This window comes from Nicotiana sylvestris, chromosome 7 (assembly GCF_000393655.2).
Source record: "Nicotiana sylvestris chromosome 7, ASM39365v2, whole genome shotgun sequence".
Taxonomy (NCBI): domain Eukaryota; kingdom Viridiplantae; phylum Streptophyta; class Magnoliopsida; order Solanales; family Solanaceae; genus Nicotiana; species Nicotiana sylvestris.
The window spans coordinates 171325709-171344332 of NC_091063.1; the positions used below are offsets into that span (position 1 = coordinate 171325709).

The 18624-nt window shown below is 41.0% G+C and overlaps 2 protein-coding genes across 2 annotated transcripts; both read right to left on the bottom strand.

The window, feature by feature from the left end:
- Window positions 1–13692: 13692 nt before the first annotated feature.
- LOC138874138 (uncharacterized) lies at window positions 13693–16764 on the bottom strand. Its single transcript, XM_070152644.1, has 5 exons — window positions 16492–16764; window positions 15623–15762; window positions 15058–15514; window positions 14692–14802; window positions 13693–14163 (listed from the first exon to the last, which is right to left on the bottom strand). The coding sequence occupies exons 1-5, from the start codon at window positions 16762–16764 to the stop codon at window positions 13693–13695; spliced, it is 1452 nt and encodes a 483-aa protein (XP_070008745.1).
- Window positions 16765–16786: 22 nt separating this feature from the next.
- Window positions 16787–18391, bottom strand: LOC138874139 (uncharacterized). Its single transcript, XM_070152645.1, has 5 exons — window positions 18344–18391; window positions 17648–18034; window positions 17429–17533; window positions 17057–17311; window positions 16787–16882 (listed from the first exon to the last, which is right to left on the bottom strand). The coding sequence occupies exons 1-5, from the start codon at window positions 18389–18391 to the stop codon at window positions 16787–16789; spliced, it is 891 nt and encodes a 296-aa protein (XP_070008746.1).
- Window positions 18392–18624: the final 233 nt, after the last annotated feature.

Sequence of the window (18624 nt, forward strand, 5' to 3'; positions counted from 1 at the left end):
AATTAAAGAAATGGTATTGCTAAATGGGAGTGATTTGACGAGGGTATATGTTTCAGAAAAGGCAATGTGATTAAGTTCATGGTATTTTGGTAGAATTGCGGCGCTTTCTTGTTAGATAGACTGTTGATATTCGAGTTTGCTTGGTGACATAGGGGAATTTTAGAGTATCTTTCGTGGAATGATTGGGTATTTGAGGTGCGATATGCATTCGGACGGCGGAATTGGGATCAGGTATGTTGATTCATGTGCCATATGGATTCGGAGACGGGGAAGTTCTCATATTCAGGCTATGTTGTGGTTGTAAGTCATGTGTATCAGCACTGTTTAGTGACTATCGGGGTTTGGAGACCCGAGCGGATCTTTTGTGCTTGGCATGTTAGATTTTGGATGGGATACTAGGTTCAGACTGGTTGTCTCCGTGTTGTGTCTTTCTGGACTATTGCGCTAAAGCGGCACTGTTGGCTATGCCGGAAATGCCATGGATTGAGTGGCGATGTCCGTAGGATTATGCCCTAGTGGAGTAGTTTTATATTTCGAAGGCCCAGCGGACGGCTGGGAAGGATTGTCTTTCTTATTTGGGCTTTCGTGATGGATGTCAATGTGGAGGCTCCTACCATTGATTTAGTTCCGGTGGTGATGGACTTTTCGGATGTGTTCCTTGCGGCCGGGCATGTCGCCGGGCAAGGTTGTTGATTTCAGTATTGATTCGATGCCTAGCACCATATCGTATGACACCGGCAGAGTTAAAGGAGTTGAAAAGAAGCTCCAGGATTTTCGTGATAAGGAGTTCATTGGTAGGCCGACGTAGATGCGTATTCTAATTTGAGTCGGCTTGGTTGGCTCCGGATTGTATTGTTGAGGGATGCGTTAATTCGATTGTTATTGAGTTTATTAGTAATCTAGGGAGATCTATGAGTTAACCTTTCTGTGTGGCGAGGTGTTATGATTTGTTGGTTATAGGCACACATGGTGCGGTTCTATTGGGGTCTCGTAGTGGAAGTCGAGCGAGAAGAGTAATTGGGTATTGCTCGGTGAATGGCGTATCGGTTATGTCATTTCGGGTTTGCGTGGTATATGTTATTTACTTCACCATGAGTATGATGAATTGCTTTGGTTCCAGATATCAAATTGTGTGTGGTTGTCGATTTCGAGCATAGTGACTTAAGGTCATTCATGTGGAGCAGTATTGGATAGTTTCGCATATCGCAACGAAGTTATGTGGAGGTATGACCTTGCGGGTTAGATTCGTATGTTCTGTTCCTATGATGTGAGACGGGTTCTCAGCCTTGTGTTGTGGTGGTACCGGTGAGCTTGCGGTACAACTCTTTCATTTGAGTCATTTTCATGATTTGAGTATGTTCGGACTGTTGTGTATTGGTACATGTACCGTGCAAGTTATGGCTTAGGCCTGTATGGACATGTCATGTCACCAGAGTAATGTGTTGGATTAGGGGAGATCATTAGGGATCATTAATAAATACGAACGAATGCGATTTCAGCATGTTAGAAGGATAGTATCGAGCTTCGATTTAGAAATTTGCTGTGGTATATGCCAAGGAAGAAGTGACTTCATGAATGGTTGATCTGAGAAATGGTTGTGGCTTACTGTGTGTTTCACTTATCATTGGCAGTTTATGAAAGTGTTGGAATGAGATTTTAGTTGATATGAGGTTTTCTACCGGTGTTCGGTTGTTGTGGGCAGTTGCTGTGAATAGAAGTTATCGATACAAGCGTTTTAGTTATGTGGTTTATTATGAAATAGCATCCGAGGTTGCAGGTATGGTTGGTTACAGCTGGTTCGGGCTTATTCACAGTATAAATGTGAGATTCTGATCATATTGAGGATTTTAGAAGTGGAAATATGATTCTATGGTTTATGGACTAGGATAGATTGTGAACTTTCAGTCATATTGTGTTATCAGACCTATGTGAGATAGGGTGACGTGGGATCACCCCCGGGTATATACATGGTAAGGTTATTCAGCAATTGGTTGGCTTTTAGAACAACTCTGGGCACGTTCGAGGACGAACGTATGTTTAAGTGGGGGAGGATATAACGACCCGACCGGTCGTTTTGAGCTTTTGCACTTCGATCGCCAGTTCTCGGGTATGACTTGCCCCGTGTAGTGTAATATGATATATGTAAATCATTGGTTTGGGTTTTTAGGGAAATCGGAACGAATTTGAAAGAACAATTCTCAGTTTGTAGCTTGAAATTTGAAAGGTTTGACCAAGATTTGACTTGTTGTATATGATCTCGGATTGGATTTTTTATGATTTGGGACTTAGGAGCGTGATCGGAATGCATTTTAGAAGTTCGTAGAAGGTTTAAGCTTGAATTGGCGAAATTGAGATTTCGGCGTTTTCCGGTTGATAGGCGAGATTTTGATATAGAGGTTAGAGTGAAATTCCGAGAGTGACAGTAGCTTCGTTGTGTCATTTGGGATGTGCGTGCAAAATTTCAGGTCATTCGAATAAGATTTGATAGACTTTTTGATCGAAAGCATAATTTAAGAGTTATTGAAGTTCTTAGGCTTGAATCCTATGTTAAAGTAGTGATTTGATGTTGTTGTGAGCATTCCGAAGTTTTGAACAAGTTTGAACGATGTCATGGGATGTGTTGGTACAATTGGTTTGAAGTTCCGGGTAGGTTCCGGGATGTTTTAGGCCGAAAATCATAGCTGTAGCAGGTCCAGAAGGGTTGCAGTCCTCGGACCCCACCCGCGCGGTCCACACAAAAAGAAGTGTGGCCGCGGTATGTGCTGTGCGGACCACACAAAATGAAGTGCAACCGCGGTAGGTGCTGTGCGGACCGCACAAAATGTTGTGCGGCCGCGGTGGGGAACGTTTCACTGATCCTACTTCGGAAGCTCATATCTTTTGATCTACAAGGAATTTTGAGATGATAAAAAAAAATAGTTGTAGCCCTTCGTGTCTAGTTTCCAGAAAGGTAAAAATATCGCAATTTGGACATTTGTAGCGAAAGTTATGGCCAAAATACTAAAGCCTGCCACTGCAGAGGAAAGCCTGTGCGGCCGCGGTCGTTTTTGTGCGGACCGCGGTCGATTTTATGCGGTCTACGGAGGTGGAAATCTGTGGGTACTCTATAAATACGAAGTTTTGGGTTTTATTTGATATTTTGACCTAGAGAGCTCGGATTTTGGCGATTTTTCGAAGGTTTTTCAAGAAATTCATCGGGGTAAGTGATTCTAACTCAGATTTTGCTAGAGTACATGGATTCATCATTTAATTCGTGATTTGGGATGGAATTTGGGAAGAAAATTGTGGAATCTTTCAAAAATGTAAAATGATGATTTGAAGGACCAAATTGTATCGGAATTGGATAATTTTTGTATGGTTAGACTCGTGAGAGTATAAGGATTCTAGTTTTGTGAATTTTTGTCAAATTCCGAGGATGTGGGCCCGGGTCGGGTTTGACTAATTTCGGGAAATTTGTGGTATTTTGATTATTTTTGAGTGGGCTTTGTTCCCTTAGCACATTTTGATGGTTTTGTACTGATTTCGGCTAAATTTGGAGCATCCGGAGGCCGATTCGAGAGGCAAAGACATCGCGGGTTAGAGTTCGGACCGGATGGAGGTGAGTAATGATTGTAAATGATGTTCTGAGGGTTTGAAATCCTGGATTGCACATCGTAGTGCTATATTGAGGTGAGGCACACGTTTGACGACGAGCGTGAGGTCGTGTACTATTGGGGATTGTGACTTGGTCCGTCCCGATTGATGATTTTACCACGTATTTGACTGAAAACTTATTTGTTATCATCATGACTTAGGCTGATTGCCATATTTGGGCTTCGTGCCAACTATTTGAACCCTTCGAGGATTTGTATTACTATTTTCTCACTGCTTTGACTTATTAATTGAACTCAGTCATGCTATTTTCCATTGTTTTACCACTCAGCCATTTTTACTCCGTTTTGAGATTTAAATGATATTTTGGGCTGAAAATACTATTTTACTAATGCCCGAGGGGCTTGTGAGTATTTTTGACTAAGTAAGGCCGATGGCCTAGTTGTGAGGAAACACTGATACTAATTGAGGCTGAGGGCCTGAGATACATATATATGCCACGAGGTGGCTCGACTGATATGAGGCCGAGGGCCTAGATTTTATGCCACGAGATGGCTTGATATTGCGCTTTGGCCGTAAGGGGCTCCTCCCAGAGTCTGTACACCCCAAGTGAGCGCGGGTACCCATTGTGATGTAATATATAGCCCGATGGGCTGATATTGTACTATGTGATAGCCCAAGGGGCTGGTATTGTTCTATATGATTGCCCGAGGGGCCGGTACCATTCTATGTGATTGCCCGAGGGGCTGATATTGTTCTGAGATATTGCTCGAGGGGCGGAGTTGTTGACATTGTGCCCGAGGGCGAACCTTTATATGTTTATCTTTCATATTTACTTGTCATTTTACCTGTTAAACTATGGTATTTGTGCCCGAGAGGTGGATTTCTGTGCTTATCTGCACTAAATGTTTTTGGCATTCATTTGCGTAACTGTTGGAAAAGCCATGTTCAAAGAAGTTTAAACTGAGCCAAAATAGTATAAGGAGATTTTACAGCTTCACTACTTTCTTACTGGTTTTGAACTGCTTCTATACAGCATCTTGGTATGCTTTACGTGATTTCTTGCTTCAGTCTTTATTTACATTTGTTACTCACTGAGTTGGAGTACTCACATTACTCCCTGCACCTTGTGTGCAGATTCAGGTATGTTTTGGCTGATCGGAGGTAGAGTCACCGGAGTTTAGCAAGACAGCTGCCGGCGTTCGCATCACTGCTTCTCTCTCTCCCCCTCTCTACATTTATTTAGTCTATATTTGTATACTTCAAACTTTCAGTTGTATTTATACCCTAGTAGATGCTCGTGACTTGTAACACCCCAGTTAGGGCTATGTCGGGCTGGATTTCCGCATTGTTATCTATATTTCCGCTATTCAGTATTATGTAAACCATGTTCAGACTATATTTGTGTTGATTAACTGTTTTTAAAAGGTGAATAGGGTTGAACTGGCTGGCCTTGTCTTCACGAGAGGCGCCATCATGACCGGGTTCTACAGAGTTTATTACAACTTCTAAATACAGATGTTTGAAGCTAAGTAAAATAGTATGGATATGAAATAGGAAGGTGACTCCGAAGCCTACGAACGCAGTAACAAGTGTACCTTGAGTCTCCTCAGCAACGACACACACAACTACTAATGAGCAATACCTGAATCTGTGCAAAAAATGTACAAAAGTGTAGTATGAGCACACCACAACAGTGCTCAATAAGTATCAAGACTAACCTTATTGGAGTAGTGACGAGGAACAGTCATGACACATACTGGTCTAATAAACTGAATAAGGGTGAGTATAAAAACAACAAGATATGATGTCTACATTTGAAGACTACACAGTATGGCTAACAGTACATTAATTACAATAAGGAATGAAAACAACAAGTAACAATGGAACATTATAATAACGCACAGAAGGATGGACGGAATCACAACTCAAATCCAAAAATTACAATACAATAAGGGCAATTAGTAACTCGACACTGCAATAATCTCCATGTCAGGCCTTAGCCAACAACCCCAATACTTTAGTCAAATCTTCAAGTATAAACTTTCACCCGTAAATTTCTATATTGAAATCTTTAAAATATAATTCTTTCCAGTTGGGAAAAATTCTTTAAAAAAAATATACTTATTTTGAATATAAACTTTTCAACTAAAGATTCTTCAAACATAATTCTTTCAAGATAGTTACTTTTCAAATATACTCTTTAAATAAATGTCTTTCAGACATAATTTCTTCGAGATGAATGCTTTTCAAATACAACTTTTTAAGTAAATATCTGTTGAGTATAGGTCACCCTGTGACACCTAAGTATAGAAGATTAACAACTCCGAACACAAATATATCAACAGGGGAATCTATCAGGTCTCGTCTCGTAGCCCCGAATTTATTATACAATACAGGGGGATCTCCCGGAATATGTCCGTAGTCCCAAAATAAACATGTAGAGGATTTTCCGAGATATCGTCCTGTAGTCCAAATCATAAATGTGCAGGGGGATCTCCCGGAATACAAATCCGCAGTCCCAAAGTAAATATTCAGTACAGGAGAATCTACCGGGTGTTGTCCCGTAGTCCAAATCATAAATGTGCAAGGAGATCTCCTGGAACACCAATCCATAGTCCCAAATGTAAATACCCAGTACTAGGAGAATCTACCGGGTGCATTCCCGTAGTTCCAATCATAAATGTACAGGGGGATCTCCCGGAATACCAGATCCGTAGTTCCAAAATAAACGTGCAAGGGGATCTACTGGGATATCGTTTCGTAATTCCAAAGAAAATATGCAACGCAACCAACAGAATCAACAATAACATTACAACAAAAGGATCGAACATCACCACATTACATATAACAACAACAATGACAATAATACAAAGACAAGTAAATCAACTCAAGGACTGTAAATCACAAGGGAATGGTAGAACCTGCTCACAAGGAATAACCACAGAAAAGAATGCTGGCATAAAAAGGAACAGTTCAATAACGGAAAAACTAACATGTAACAACGATCCCACAATATACAAGTCAATAATAAGAACCTCAACACGAGTCAAGTCGCCCCAAATAAAGGCAAGTCAACCAGGATATAGATTATCTAAACCCCTTTTTTATAAGGTTGGAAAATTACAAGGATATTCAACAATTCAATTTGGGAAAAACGATCTTAGCTTCACTTAAGACTAAATAATTTTCAGGAGGGATAATAATAATTCTCAAATAAGACAAGTAGTTATGAAAATATAATATGACAATAGGAGAGACAAAACTCTTTAGTTAAGTCAAATAGGAGTCAATTAGGCAATAAGAGTGAATCATGAAGCAATTAATTCCAATTAAGCATGTAAATGTAAAACTGGTAAATAGGAACTCAACCATATCAAGAACACGTTCATACACAACGAATATAAAGACCTAAGAACCCTAAAAGGTTAATTTCACACAAATAAGTCCGAGTACGCACTCGTCAGCTCGCGTACACGAACTACAATCAACATATAAGACTCAAATCCTAAGGGGAAATCCTCCACACAAGGTTAGGCAAGATACTTACCTTTTTGAAGTTAGGCCGATATTCCAAAATAGTTGTCTTGCTTGAATTGACTTCCGGGAGGCTCAAATCTATCCAAATTAATTGTATAACTTTATTAAAATATATCGGAAACAATCCCGAATAATAAAACATCGACTTAAAATTTCACATTAAAAAGTCAACCAAAAGTCAATGCGGGACCCGTCTCTCGGAATTCGACAAAATTTATACGAAATCTGAATACTCATTCCAATATGAGTTCAACCATACCAATTTTATCAAATTCCGATGACGAATCGACCTCAAAATCTAGAATTTTCGTTTTTGAATTTTTTTACAAATTTTCTCCAATTTCTTCCATTTGATTCACTAATACTTATGAAAATAACCATGGAATCATTAAATATAATCACTTTTGGATATAGAACACTTACCCCAATCCATATGGTGAAAATCGCTTCAAAAATCGCTTCAATCTGAGCTCCATAGCTTTAAAAATGAGCAAAAATCTCGGAATGCTCGATTTATACACTGTCCAGCTTTTTTGTACCTGCAGTTACTGTTCATGCAGGTGTGGTTACTGTTCACGCACCTGTGGTTACTGTTCACGCAGGTGCGGTACCGTTCACGCACCTGCGAAAAACACAGCAACTGCCAAGAAATTTCAGCAACTTTTAATTTCACTAAAAATGGTCCAACTCCATCATACAAACTCAGAATTCGACGAATCTTGTTCCTATGAGTCACAAATAATAATATGAACCTATTCCTTCAATAGAAACTCAATTCAGAGCTCATTTACTTAATGCGATATCAATTTCGCTCGTTAAACAATTAACTCATGTTTTGCGTTAAAAACTCAATCGCGACTTGATGAAATTAGACCAAACTTTCCATATCACTCCTATAATTCATTATCAAAATCCCGAAGTCTCAAAATCGAGTTTTAATCTCTAAAATTAAAAATGAAACTTTGGATCATTACATGCTTATGCTCAAAACGCCCAACTCTTCCAAAAACTCTTCCAAAACTCATTCGAGGCCCATGGGATCCCAACCAAGTATACTATCAAGTCCCATAACATGACACGAACTTAGTTGATGCCTAAAATTATATTGAACAATACTAAAATATGAATCACACCCCAATTCAAGCTTATTCAAAACAAACAAATTCCAAATTCTACGTTCGATGCCGAAACCTATCAAATCAATTTCGATTGATCTCAAATTTTACACACAAGTCATAAATGACATAACAGAGCTGTTCCAATTTTCAGAATCGTATTTCGATCCTGATATCAAAAAGTCAACCCCCTATCAAACTTTCCAAAAATCTTCTATTTTCCAACTTTCGCCAAAATGTGTTGAAATGTCCTACGAACTTCCAAATCCAAATCCGAGCATATGCCAATGTCCGAAATTACTATATGAATCTATTGGAGTTATCAAAATTCTATTCCGGAGCCGTTTGCTCAAAAGTCAAACTCTGGTAAGCTCATTTCATTTAAGCTTCAAAAATGAGAGTTATTCTTTCAATTAAATTCTGAATCTTCCGAAAATCAAACTCGATGACATAAGTAAGTCATAATACGTATTACAAAGTTGCTCAAGATATTAAGTCACTGAATGGGGAGTAAATTCTTAAAATGATAGGTCAGTTCGTTACATACAGTTGCTACTAATACCTATGTCAAGATATACCATCAAAAGATACTCGTGTGGAAGGAGAGTTGGCCAAAAGGTCAGAAAAAATGCAAGATACTGGTTCTAAGGTAAGGAGTGAATTATTTAAGGAGAATGAGAACGTTCAATGGAGTGGAGGTAGGCAGTGGGCTGATCAAATTGAGGAGGACTCTGAAGAAGATGAAGTGCCTAATGGAGTACAAGATAGTGAAGAATCAGTTGATGATGAAGAAGAGGAAGATGAACAAAGTATAAATGGAGATGCCATTCTTAATGCTAAGATCACTAATGAAGATAATATAAACAGTGTCAATATTGATCCCAAAGACCAGAATATTGCTAAGGAGGGACAGGTGAATACTGGAAGAGATGGGGCAGGTACAAAGGACCCTGAAGGGATTGGAGTTGCTGTTGTTGATCCAAGAGGAACTAGAGATATTGCTGCATATAATGTGAATGTTAACATTAATAAAAAGTAGATTGCAAAGGCTGGGAATGAGCAGTTGTCTAGTATTCAACTACCAGTGGAAACTAGAAGTACTGTTATATTGGAAATTGTACAGTTGAAGCTGTAGAAGAAAATAGAGGAACATGCCATGGTTCCTAAGACTCGTAAATCCAACATTGTGGCTGCATTGGGTGACAATGATGTAGATGAGCAAGTTGACAGACCGGTCAAGGACTTAAATGCAAAATCAACCACTCAGAATTTTCTTAATGTGGCTAAACAAGATAATCTCTCTCCTAGACACATTGACAAGGTCAAAACAGCTGCAAAAGGAAGAAAAAATCAACCTAAATATATCACTGTTGTGCCTACAGGTGGTGTACAGACGAGGAGGACCCTAACTAAATCCAACATTGAGTAATGGATGCACTTATTTGGAACATTAGATCTGTGAATACTAACAAGCTTTTGAGAGGTTTATTAAGATGCATAGGCAACACCATTTTGAATTTATAGGACTTATGGAGCCAAAGCAACAAGCTAAAAAGTTGGAGAGATACAGAAGAAAAATTGGTTTTGCGCAAGCAATTGCAAATGTGTCAAATAAGATCTGGGCATTCATTGATGAGGTGTTTGATATTCCTGTTATGTATGATATGGTGCAGCAACCGACTCTGAGGTTATTTCATACTGAAACACATGTAGAACTAATTCTTACATTGGTATATGTTAAATACGTTGCCATTAAGAGAATAGAATTATGGGGATCCGATGTATGCAATGGCTAGGACATGACTGTCCCATGGATTGTAGGTGGAGACTTTAACGTAATTTGGGATGAGGAGGAAAAATTTAGGAGGCCGCCAGTGTCATTGAATGAAATTGGTGGCATTAGACATTGCATCAATACGTGCAACTTATTTGACCTTGGCTTCAAAGGTAGTATTTTTACTTGATGGAATGGGAGGGCAGAGGAGGATTGTATCTTCAAGAAGCTTGATCGATGTCTGACTAATATTGAATTTCAGCAAACCTTCCTAGGACTGGAAGTAACACATTTATCTAAGATTAGATCAGATTACAGTCCCATGTTATTGAAGTGTGATATTGAGTCTGTTCCAGTAAAGAAACCTTTTAGGTTTCTTATTTTTTGGGTCAAGCATGAGCCGTTTAAAGAGGTTGTAAGAGAGAACTATGATCACACAACTATGCCTTATAAAAGGACAATGCGGACGTTGCAAATATAACCTGAGTATTTATGCCCAGAGTCGAATCCACAGAGAATTAACCTATCAATTACTTTCGTTGGACTTACTAAATTCTTTAGAATCAACTTCCCCAAACGTTGTGAATAACAGTTGATGGTATATTTAATAACTAAGATTGAAAGTCAATAAACAGTTGTAAACTAAATATGCTTAAGTTGTGAACAATAATGAGAAGGTTCTAAGGTAGTGATTTCCCCTATTGATGGAATCCCTTCTGTTTATGTTTCATATAGATTTACCAACACATCTCTATCAATCATGAACACTCTTTTTACCGTGAATCTCTCCCGAGTAATCACGATAATTTACTACACGCACTCTCCCGAGATACGCTAGCTGGCTTTGTTTATTAAAGTTCATTTTAGATTGCACCCAAGACTTCGTTATCCCTAATCCCACCTTTAAACCCGCAGTTATAGATCCCTCTTATACTTTTGGAGTGGTGTTGTTCAACAATCACCTAAATATGCACTCTCTCCCGAGTTATGCATACTAAATAGGCACAGCTAATTGAGGATCCTGTCAATTAACTACAATAAACACGTAGTTGAACAAATAGAGATTAAACTGGCAAACTATATTAACATAATCAAGAAGTTCATCCTTCAATAGGTTCCATCAAAACCAGGGACAAAAGATTTAGCTACTCATGACAATGGGTAAATAAACTATGAAATATTCATGATCAAAATTGCAAGAAAAATAAAGAGAAGAAGAAAAAAATGATGTTTTGGGTGATCTCTCACACTTGTTTCTCTTGCCAAAGTACTTTCTAAAACATTACATTCCTCCCTTGGATGAGTTCTATTGTTTAATATAGGGTTTTGGGCTAAAAATCCCGTGTTTTGCACTTTAGTCCCTCAATTTTTCGCTTCCTATCGTGGTCCTACCGCGGTTACACCAGGACCGCGGCCAACTAGCCTCTCAGAATCCGCAACAGCCTTCTGCCACGGTCAGACCGTGGTTATGTCGGGACCGTGGCAGTCCATCTTCACTTCTGGTTTTGCTGCCTTCGCGTGGTGCACTTAGCTGATATTGTAAGATTGGCCTATTTTTCTCCGTAATTGATCCCAAAAGTACTCCATAGACTTATTTTATTGTATATAGCCTGAAAAGCATGAAAAACACTAATCAGAGCATTTTGTTATCACTTTTTACCATAAAAACTATACAAGAAGGTGGTTCTTTAGGGCCTAATTATAGTCCAATTCACCTATTATCAACACCCCACACTTAAATCTTTGCTCGTCCTCAAGCAAGTTGAACCACACTTCTAGGCCTAATTGTTCGATACATTACCCAATTTATGTCACACCCGCCATTATGAAAGAACAACCTAAGCAGTGCAACAGCCACACCTCAGATGAAGACTCTAATGTCATGCTACACTCGTGCTTACTCTAGTTACTTTAAACAAAGGTGAAAACTCGCTTTTTTCTCCTGAGTCACATGCCCTCCCATCACATTTCTGAGAGAAGTTCCACACACATAAAGTCAAGTAACAAGGAACTATAGATAGAACGAATCCACTCACTCTCAGCAAAGAACATTCACATGCCACACAGATACACCATACGCTTGCCCTTAGTGTAATACTCTACTAATCGAGTTGTTCAGTCCAAGATCAAGAGGTCTTTATTTGGTTATAATGTAGGCTAAGGGACGGGTAGGATATATTTGGATATAGTGACTAACCTCCTTAAGCCCTTTTACTACAATCGTTCCTTTTATTCCAATTTCCATGTTCAACCCAATCATTCTTCCACACTTGTTTCATAGGCTACCCCCACTTTTTTTTTTTTTTTTTTTTTTGTAGCCATTGCACCATTCAAGTATTTTCCTGATTTTCCTTTTCCCACTCCATTACTACCCCACACTTTGACTTTTATATGCTCTTTAACGATTCAAGTGCTTCTAGGAGGTACATGTTCAAACAGTCAAACTATTCAAACACAGGGATGTAGGTTATTGTAAGGTTATCAAAGAACAGGCTTCAGGCTCGAAGGAGTTAACTATGGCAATATGTATAGGTGGATTCATAATTATACAGGCTACACAAGGAACTGCCTCAATCATCTCTAAGGCCAAACAACTTCTATTTCGCTTTGCAAACACACAGGGCAAGTTCTAGGTATCGCATGCAAGCACAGAATACAAGTATTATCTCACACACACTTGGCATGTAACTCATTCTGAATTAGTTTTTCAACACACTCACGTGAGCATTCAAGAAAGACAAGGTGTGCAGAATTAAGGCATAAAATTACGAGTCTACAAACGAGCCTAGACGTCGCACCCTCAAGTTCGTTTTTGTTATTTGCAGGTGTGTACATTACGGGTTGCATTCTTGCCTTCACCCATCTTGGTCCAATAGAGTCCTAAAAATATTAAAGAAAAATCTACCTAACCCGGTTCAAGAAAAGCCCTTGGAAAAGAACCGTGGTCAACAGAAAAACCAAGGAGGAAGTACTACACTAAATAAAAAAAATGTAAATGGACTACTTCCCTCAAGAGTACTGTCCAAGTGGTCCGTCCTCAGGAAGAGTCTCCTACATTTATTTATTTTACAACCAATGTATATGTACACTAACAATACACCACTAAAGCAAGTCTCCCACCCCACACAAAAAGAATATGGCATGTCCCAATGTCATAACACAAATAAAGTTCAGAAGGGACTTCCCTAAGCGTCACTCGGAGTCGGAGACGGTGCTGGGATCCACATGACAAGCCCTCCCCAAAGCACGGAACCAAGCCATCATCCGACTCTCAGACCTAGCCTGTCGCTGAGACACGACATCCATACACACATGCAGGCCATCCACCGAGGAGCAAAGATCTGCCACCTATTCCTCCAAAGAATGCAACAAGGGTCAGCTGGACTAGCCCGTGCTGGTCTGCCACGGTCCTACCGCGGTTACGCTGGGACCGCGGTAGACCTCCTTCAGAGGGGGTATTTGACCGCGGTCCTACCGCAGTTACGCTGGGACCGCGATAGACTTCTTTTAGAGAAGGTCCTTGACCGCAGTCCGACCGCGATTACGCTGGGACCGCGGTCTGGGCGTGTTCTTGCTACTACATTTTTTATGAATTACACTTATAACACATTCATGGGTTGCCTCCCACGCAGTGCCTGATTTAACGTCGCGGCACGACACTGATGAGCGCATTTAAGGCTCGCTCAACCTCTGTGGTTCAGTCAGGTGTAGCTCAGATACTTCCTTTGGTTCGCTCATGCCCACATATAGTTTCAATCTCTGCCCATTGACTCTAAATGTATGAGAGTCTTTCTCTGTGGCAATCTCGACAGCACCTGAAGGGAAAAATTCGACCACTCTAAATGGTCCAGACCATCGTGACCTGAGTTTACTTGGAAATAGCCTTAATCGTGAGTTATAAAGCAACACCATATCTCCAGGATTGAAATTTCGCTCCACAATGCTCTTGTCGTGCAACCTCTTCATTCTTTCCTTGTACAACCTTGTGCTCTCAAAAGCAAGATGTCTGAACTCGTCAAACTCATGCAATTTTGTGATTCTCGTTGTGCCCGCAGCCTCGATGTCTAGATTCAGCTGTTTCAGTGCCCACCACGCTCTATGTTCAAGTTCCACTAGCAAATGGCAGGCCTTCCCGAACACCAGCTTATATGGTGACATACCAATCGGTGTTTTAAAAGCAGTTCTATAGGCCCAGAGTGCATCATCTAACTTTTTCGCCCAATCGGTTCTTGTGGCATTCACAGTCTTGGTTAGCACACTCTTTATCTCTCTGTTGGACACTTCAACCTGCCCACTAGTTTGCGGGTGATAAGGGGTAGCCATCTTGTGGCGTACATCATACTTTGCAAGCAACTTCTCGAAAGCTCTATTACAGAAGTGAGTGTCGTCACTGATAATCACTCTTAGAATCCCAAATCTGGTGAATATGTTCTTCTTCAAAAACCCCACCACCACTCTTGCATCATTAGTGGGCAACGCTGCATCTTCTACCCATTTGGACACATAATCCACAGCAACAAGTATGTACTTATTGCCATAGGAGCTGACGAAGGGACCCATGAAGTCAATCCCCCAGACATCAAACACTTCCACCTCTTGAATTGGGTTCATGGGCATCTCATGGCGACGGGAAATGTTCCCGGTCCGCTGACATTCATTGCAGCCCTTCACCCATTGGTGCACATCTTTAAACACTGTTGGCCAAAAGAATCCGGCCTCAAGAACTTTCGCAGCTGTCCTGACCCCTCCAAAATGTCCTCCATAAGCTGATGCATGACAAGCCTGCAAAACAGAAGATTGTTCTATCTCGGGGACACACCTTCGGATCATATTGTCAACACAAATTCTAAATAGGTAAGGCTCATCCCAATAATACATGCGGCAATCACGATAAAACTTTTTCTTTTGTACAGATGAAAGGTCATAGGGAACTATACCGCATGCCAGGTAATTTGCAAAGTCTGCATACCATGGCACTTCCTCAAGATTAGTAGCGAGCAGCTGCTCGTCTGGAAAGGTTTCCAGAATATCTTCAACCTCAACTGCATTTTCAGCTCCCTCAAGTCGTGATAGATGATCAACAACTTGGTTCTCTATGCCCTTACAGTCACGAATTTCAAGGTCGAATTCTTGCAGCAGCAACACCCAACGAATCAGGCACGACTTAGACTCCTTCTTCTCAATCAAGTACCTGAGAGTTGCATGATCAGTGTATAAAATTACCTTAGAACCAATCAGATATGATCTGAACTTGTCGAAAGCAAATGCCACAACCAACATCTCCTTCTCAGTCACAATATAGTTCAGCTGGGCTCCACTCAGTGTTCTACTAGCATAGTAGATTGGATGCATCAGCTTGTCCTTCCGCTGTCCCAGTACTGCCCCCACTTCGTAGTCACTGGCATCACACATGAGTTCGAATGGTTGCTCCCAGTTGGGGGCAACAATGATAGGTGTTGTGACCAGTCTCTTATTCAGCTCCTCGAATGCTACCCTACAATCATCAGAAAACAAGAAAGGGTGATCTTTTTCTAACAACTTACAAAGAGGGTTGGCAATTTTTGAGAAGTCTTTTATGAATCTCCGGTAGAAACCGGCATGCCCAAGGAAGCTTCTGATTGTTTTGACTGAAGTTGGAGGAGGTACCTTTGCTATTACATCCACTTTAGCACGATCCACCTCAATTCCTTTGCTTGACACCCGATGCCCCAAGACTATGCCTTCTTGTACCATGAAGTGGCACTTCTCCCAGTTCAGAACCAGGTTAGTCTAGATACACTGTTTCAGCACTCGTGTCAGATTTATCAGGCACTCATCAAATGAATTCCCTACCACTAAGAAGTCATCCATGAACACCTCCATTATGTCCTCTACCATGTCAGTGAATATGGCCATCATGCACCGTTAGAATGTGACGGGTGCATTGTATAGGCCAAAGGGCATCCTCCGAAAGGCATAAATGCCATAAGGGCAAGTGAAATAGGTCTTCTCTCTGTCCTCCGGTGCAATGGAGATCTGGTTGTATCCTGAGTACCCGTCCAGAAAACAGAAATGTGACCTCCCTGCCAGTCTGTCTAACATCTGATCAATGAAGGGAAGTGGGGAGTGGTCTTTCCGGGTGGCTAGATTTAGCTTTCTATAATCCCTACAAATTCTCCAGCCCGTGACTGTTCTTGTAGAGATCAATTCATTGTTATCATTCTTAACTACCGTCATGCCACCCATTTTAGGTACACAATGAACTGGGCTAACCCAGCTGCTGTCAGAGATTGGGAAGATAATTCCCGCGTCTAACCACTTTATTACTTCCTTCTTCACCACTTCCTTCATGTTAGGGTTCAGCCTTCTTTGGTGTTCCCTAGAAGGTTTGTGTCCCTCTTCTAGTAGAATTTTGTGCATACAGTAGGCGGGGCTGATCCCCTTTATGTCTGCCATGGTCCACCCAATGGCAGTCTTGCACTCCTTAAGTACCTGCAAGAGTTGTTGCGCCTGCACATCTAACAAACTAGATGAGATAATAACAGGTAATGTGGAGTTAGGTCCAAGGAATTCATAACTGAGATGGTTGGGCAATGGCTTTAACTCCAGCTTTGGTGGTTCTTCGATAAATGGCTTGGCTGGAGGAGTTTCTCGATTTTCCAAGTGCAAGGGCTCAATTTCTAGAGTTCTATCCCATAACCCTCTACCCTCTAATGCCAACACCCATTCTGCTAGTTCCTCTCCATTCACCTCATCCAAATTCATTAAACATGCCGCAAAGGGGGTCCTAAATGGTTAGCACCTCATCATCAGTCTCCACGATTACATCCACGACATCAATAAGAGAACAATTGGCGAATTCACTTGGTCGCCTCATAGATTTCTGCACATTGAATGTTATCTCCTCATCGTTCAATCTCATCTTGAGCTCCCTGGTTTCACAATCAATGAGAGCTCTCCCTGTGGCCAAGAATGGTCTTCCCAAAATTATGGGAATCTCTTCATCCACTCTGCAGTCTAAGATCACAAAATCTGCAGGGAACACAAATTTACCTACCTGAACTAGCACATCATCCAGTATACCAGAGGGTCGTTTCACTGTCCTATCAGCCAGCTGCAACAACACAGAGGTGGGTCTAGCTCTTCCAATGCCCAGCCTCTTATAAATCGCCAGGGGCATAAGATTGATGCTGGCCCCCAGATCACACAGTGCTTTAGCAAAAGCTAAATTACCAATAGTGCATGGAATTGTAAAGCTTCCTGGGTCACATAACTTTTCTGCAATTGGTATAGTCACCACTGCACTACATGTCTGAGTAAGAGTAACTGTGGCCAAGTCTTGGAAATCAAACTTTCGGGACATCAAGTCCTTCATCATTTTTGCATACCCAGACATCTCCTTCAAAGCTTCAATCAATGGTATGTTTACCTGGATTTGTTTCAGCATTTCGAAGAACTTCTTATATTGTTCCTCCTTTTGGTACTTAGCCAGCCTCTGAGGGAAAGGTGCAGGAGGTCTCTTCTTCCCAATCAACTGGGATTGATCCTTATCAGCTGCTACATCAACTACTGGTTCCTGGACTGTCTCAGCTTCTTTCTTGGTCGCATTCTGGATGCTATTTTCTTCCTAGGCCGGCTGGACTGGCACCTCCGTCAGTTTCGTTGACTCATCCAGCTCAATGGGCACTGGTATACGTGTCTCAGCCTGTCTAGTTTCTCGAGCCCTCTCTTGCTCTACATCCAAATCTCTGCCATTACGTAGACTTACCGCCATCAACTGCTTTGGGACTTGATCTTTTGGATTTATCTGGGTGTCTGCAAGTAGTGTCCCATGAGGACGATTGTTCAGAGACATAGAAATTTGGCCCACATGCACTTCAATATTCTTGATTGTTGCATCATGTGCATCCACTCTCTCAATAATCTTTGCATTAGACCCAATAACCTGTTGCATCATTGCCTCAAGTCTAGCAAACCCATCTTCTTGCCTTCCACCATGCTGCTGCTGAGGAGGGTGATACCCCTGCTGCTGATTCTGATTATTTTATCCCTGTGGCCTTGGGTAAGGTGCCATATTGTTAGGGGGGCCCAACAATATTATATACCAGTGGCCATTGATTATTATATACCAGTGTCCATCCACAGTTCAACAATGGACTGGCCTGTATTGCTGATTTTGCTAGCCCCAATTCTGACCACCCTGTCTATGGCCTCCATAATTAGACACATAATTCATGTCTTTAGGGTAGTGGTGATGATCATGTTCTGCATTCCATTGGTTACCGATTGGCTGACTAATGCAAAATGCGCACAAGTTCCCATTGGTAGTATCTACGATGTGTACCTGCTGCTTTTGCCCTGACTCTTCCACCTTTTTGGTGAGTATACTCATCTGTGTCAATAAGGTGGCCATATTTTTAGCCATAGAGTTGGATGGATCTAAGGGCACTAAGTGAACCACTGGAGTGATAGGTGCATTCATGGTTGTCCATCTCGAATTTTGTGCCATCTTGTCAAGCAAACTCTGGCCTTCTTTCTATGTTTTGCTCAAAAATGCTCCACCAGCTGAAGCATCAACAATGTTCTTCACACTATCTGACAATCCCATGTAAAACCGCTGCCCCA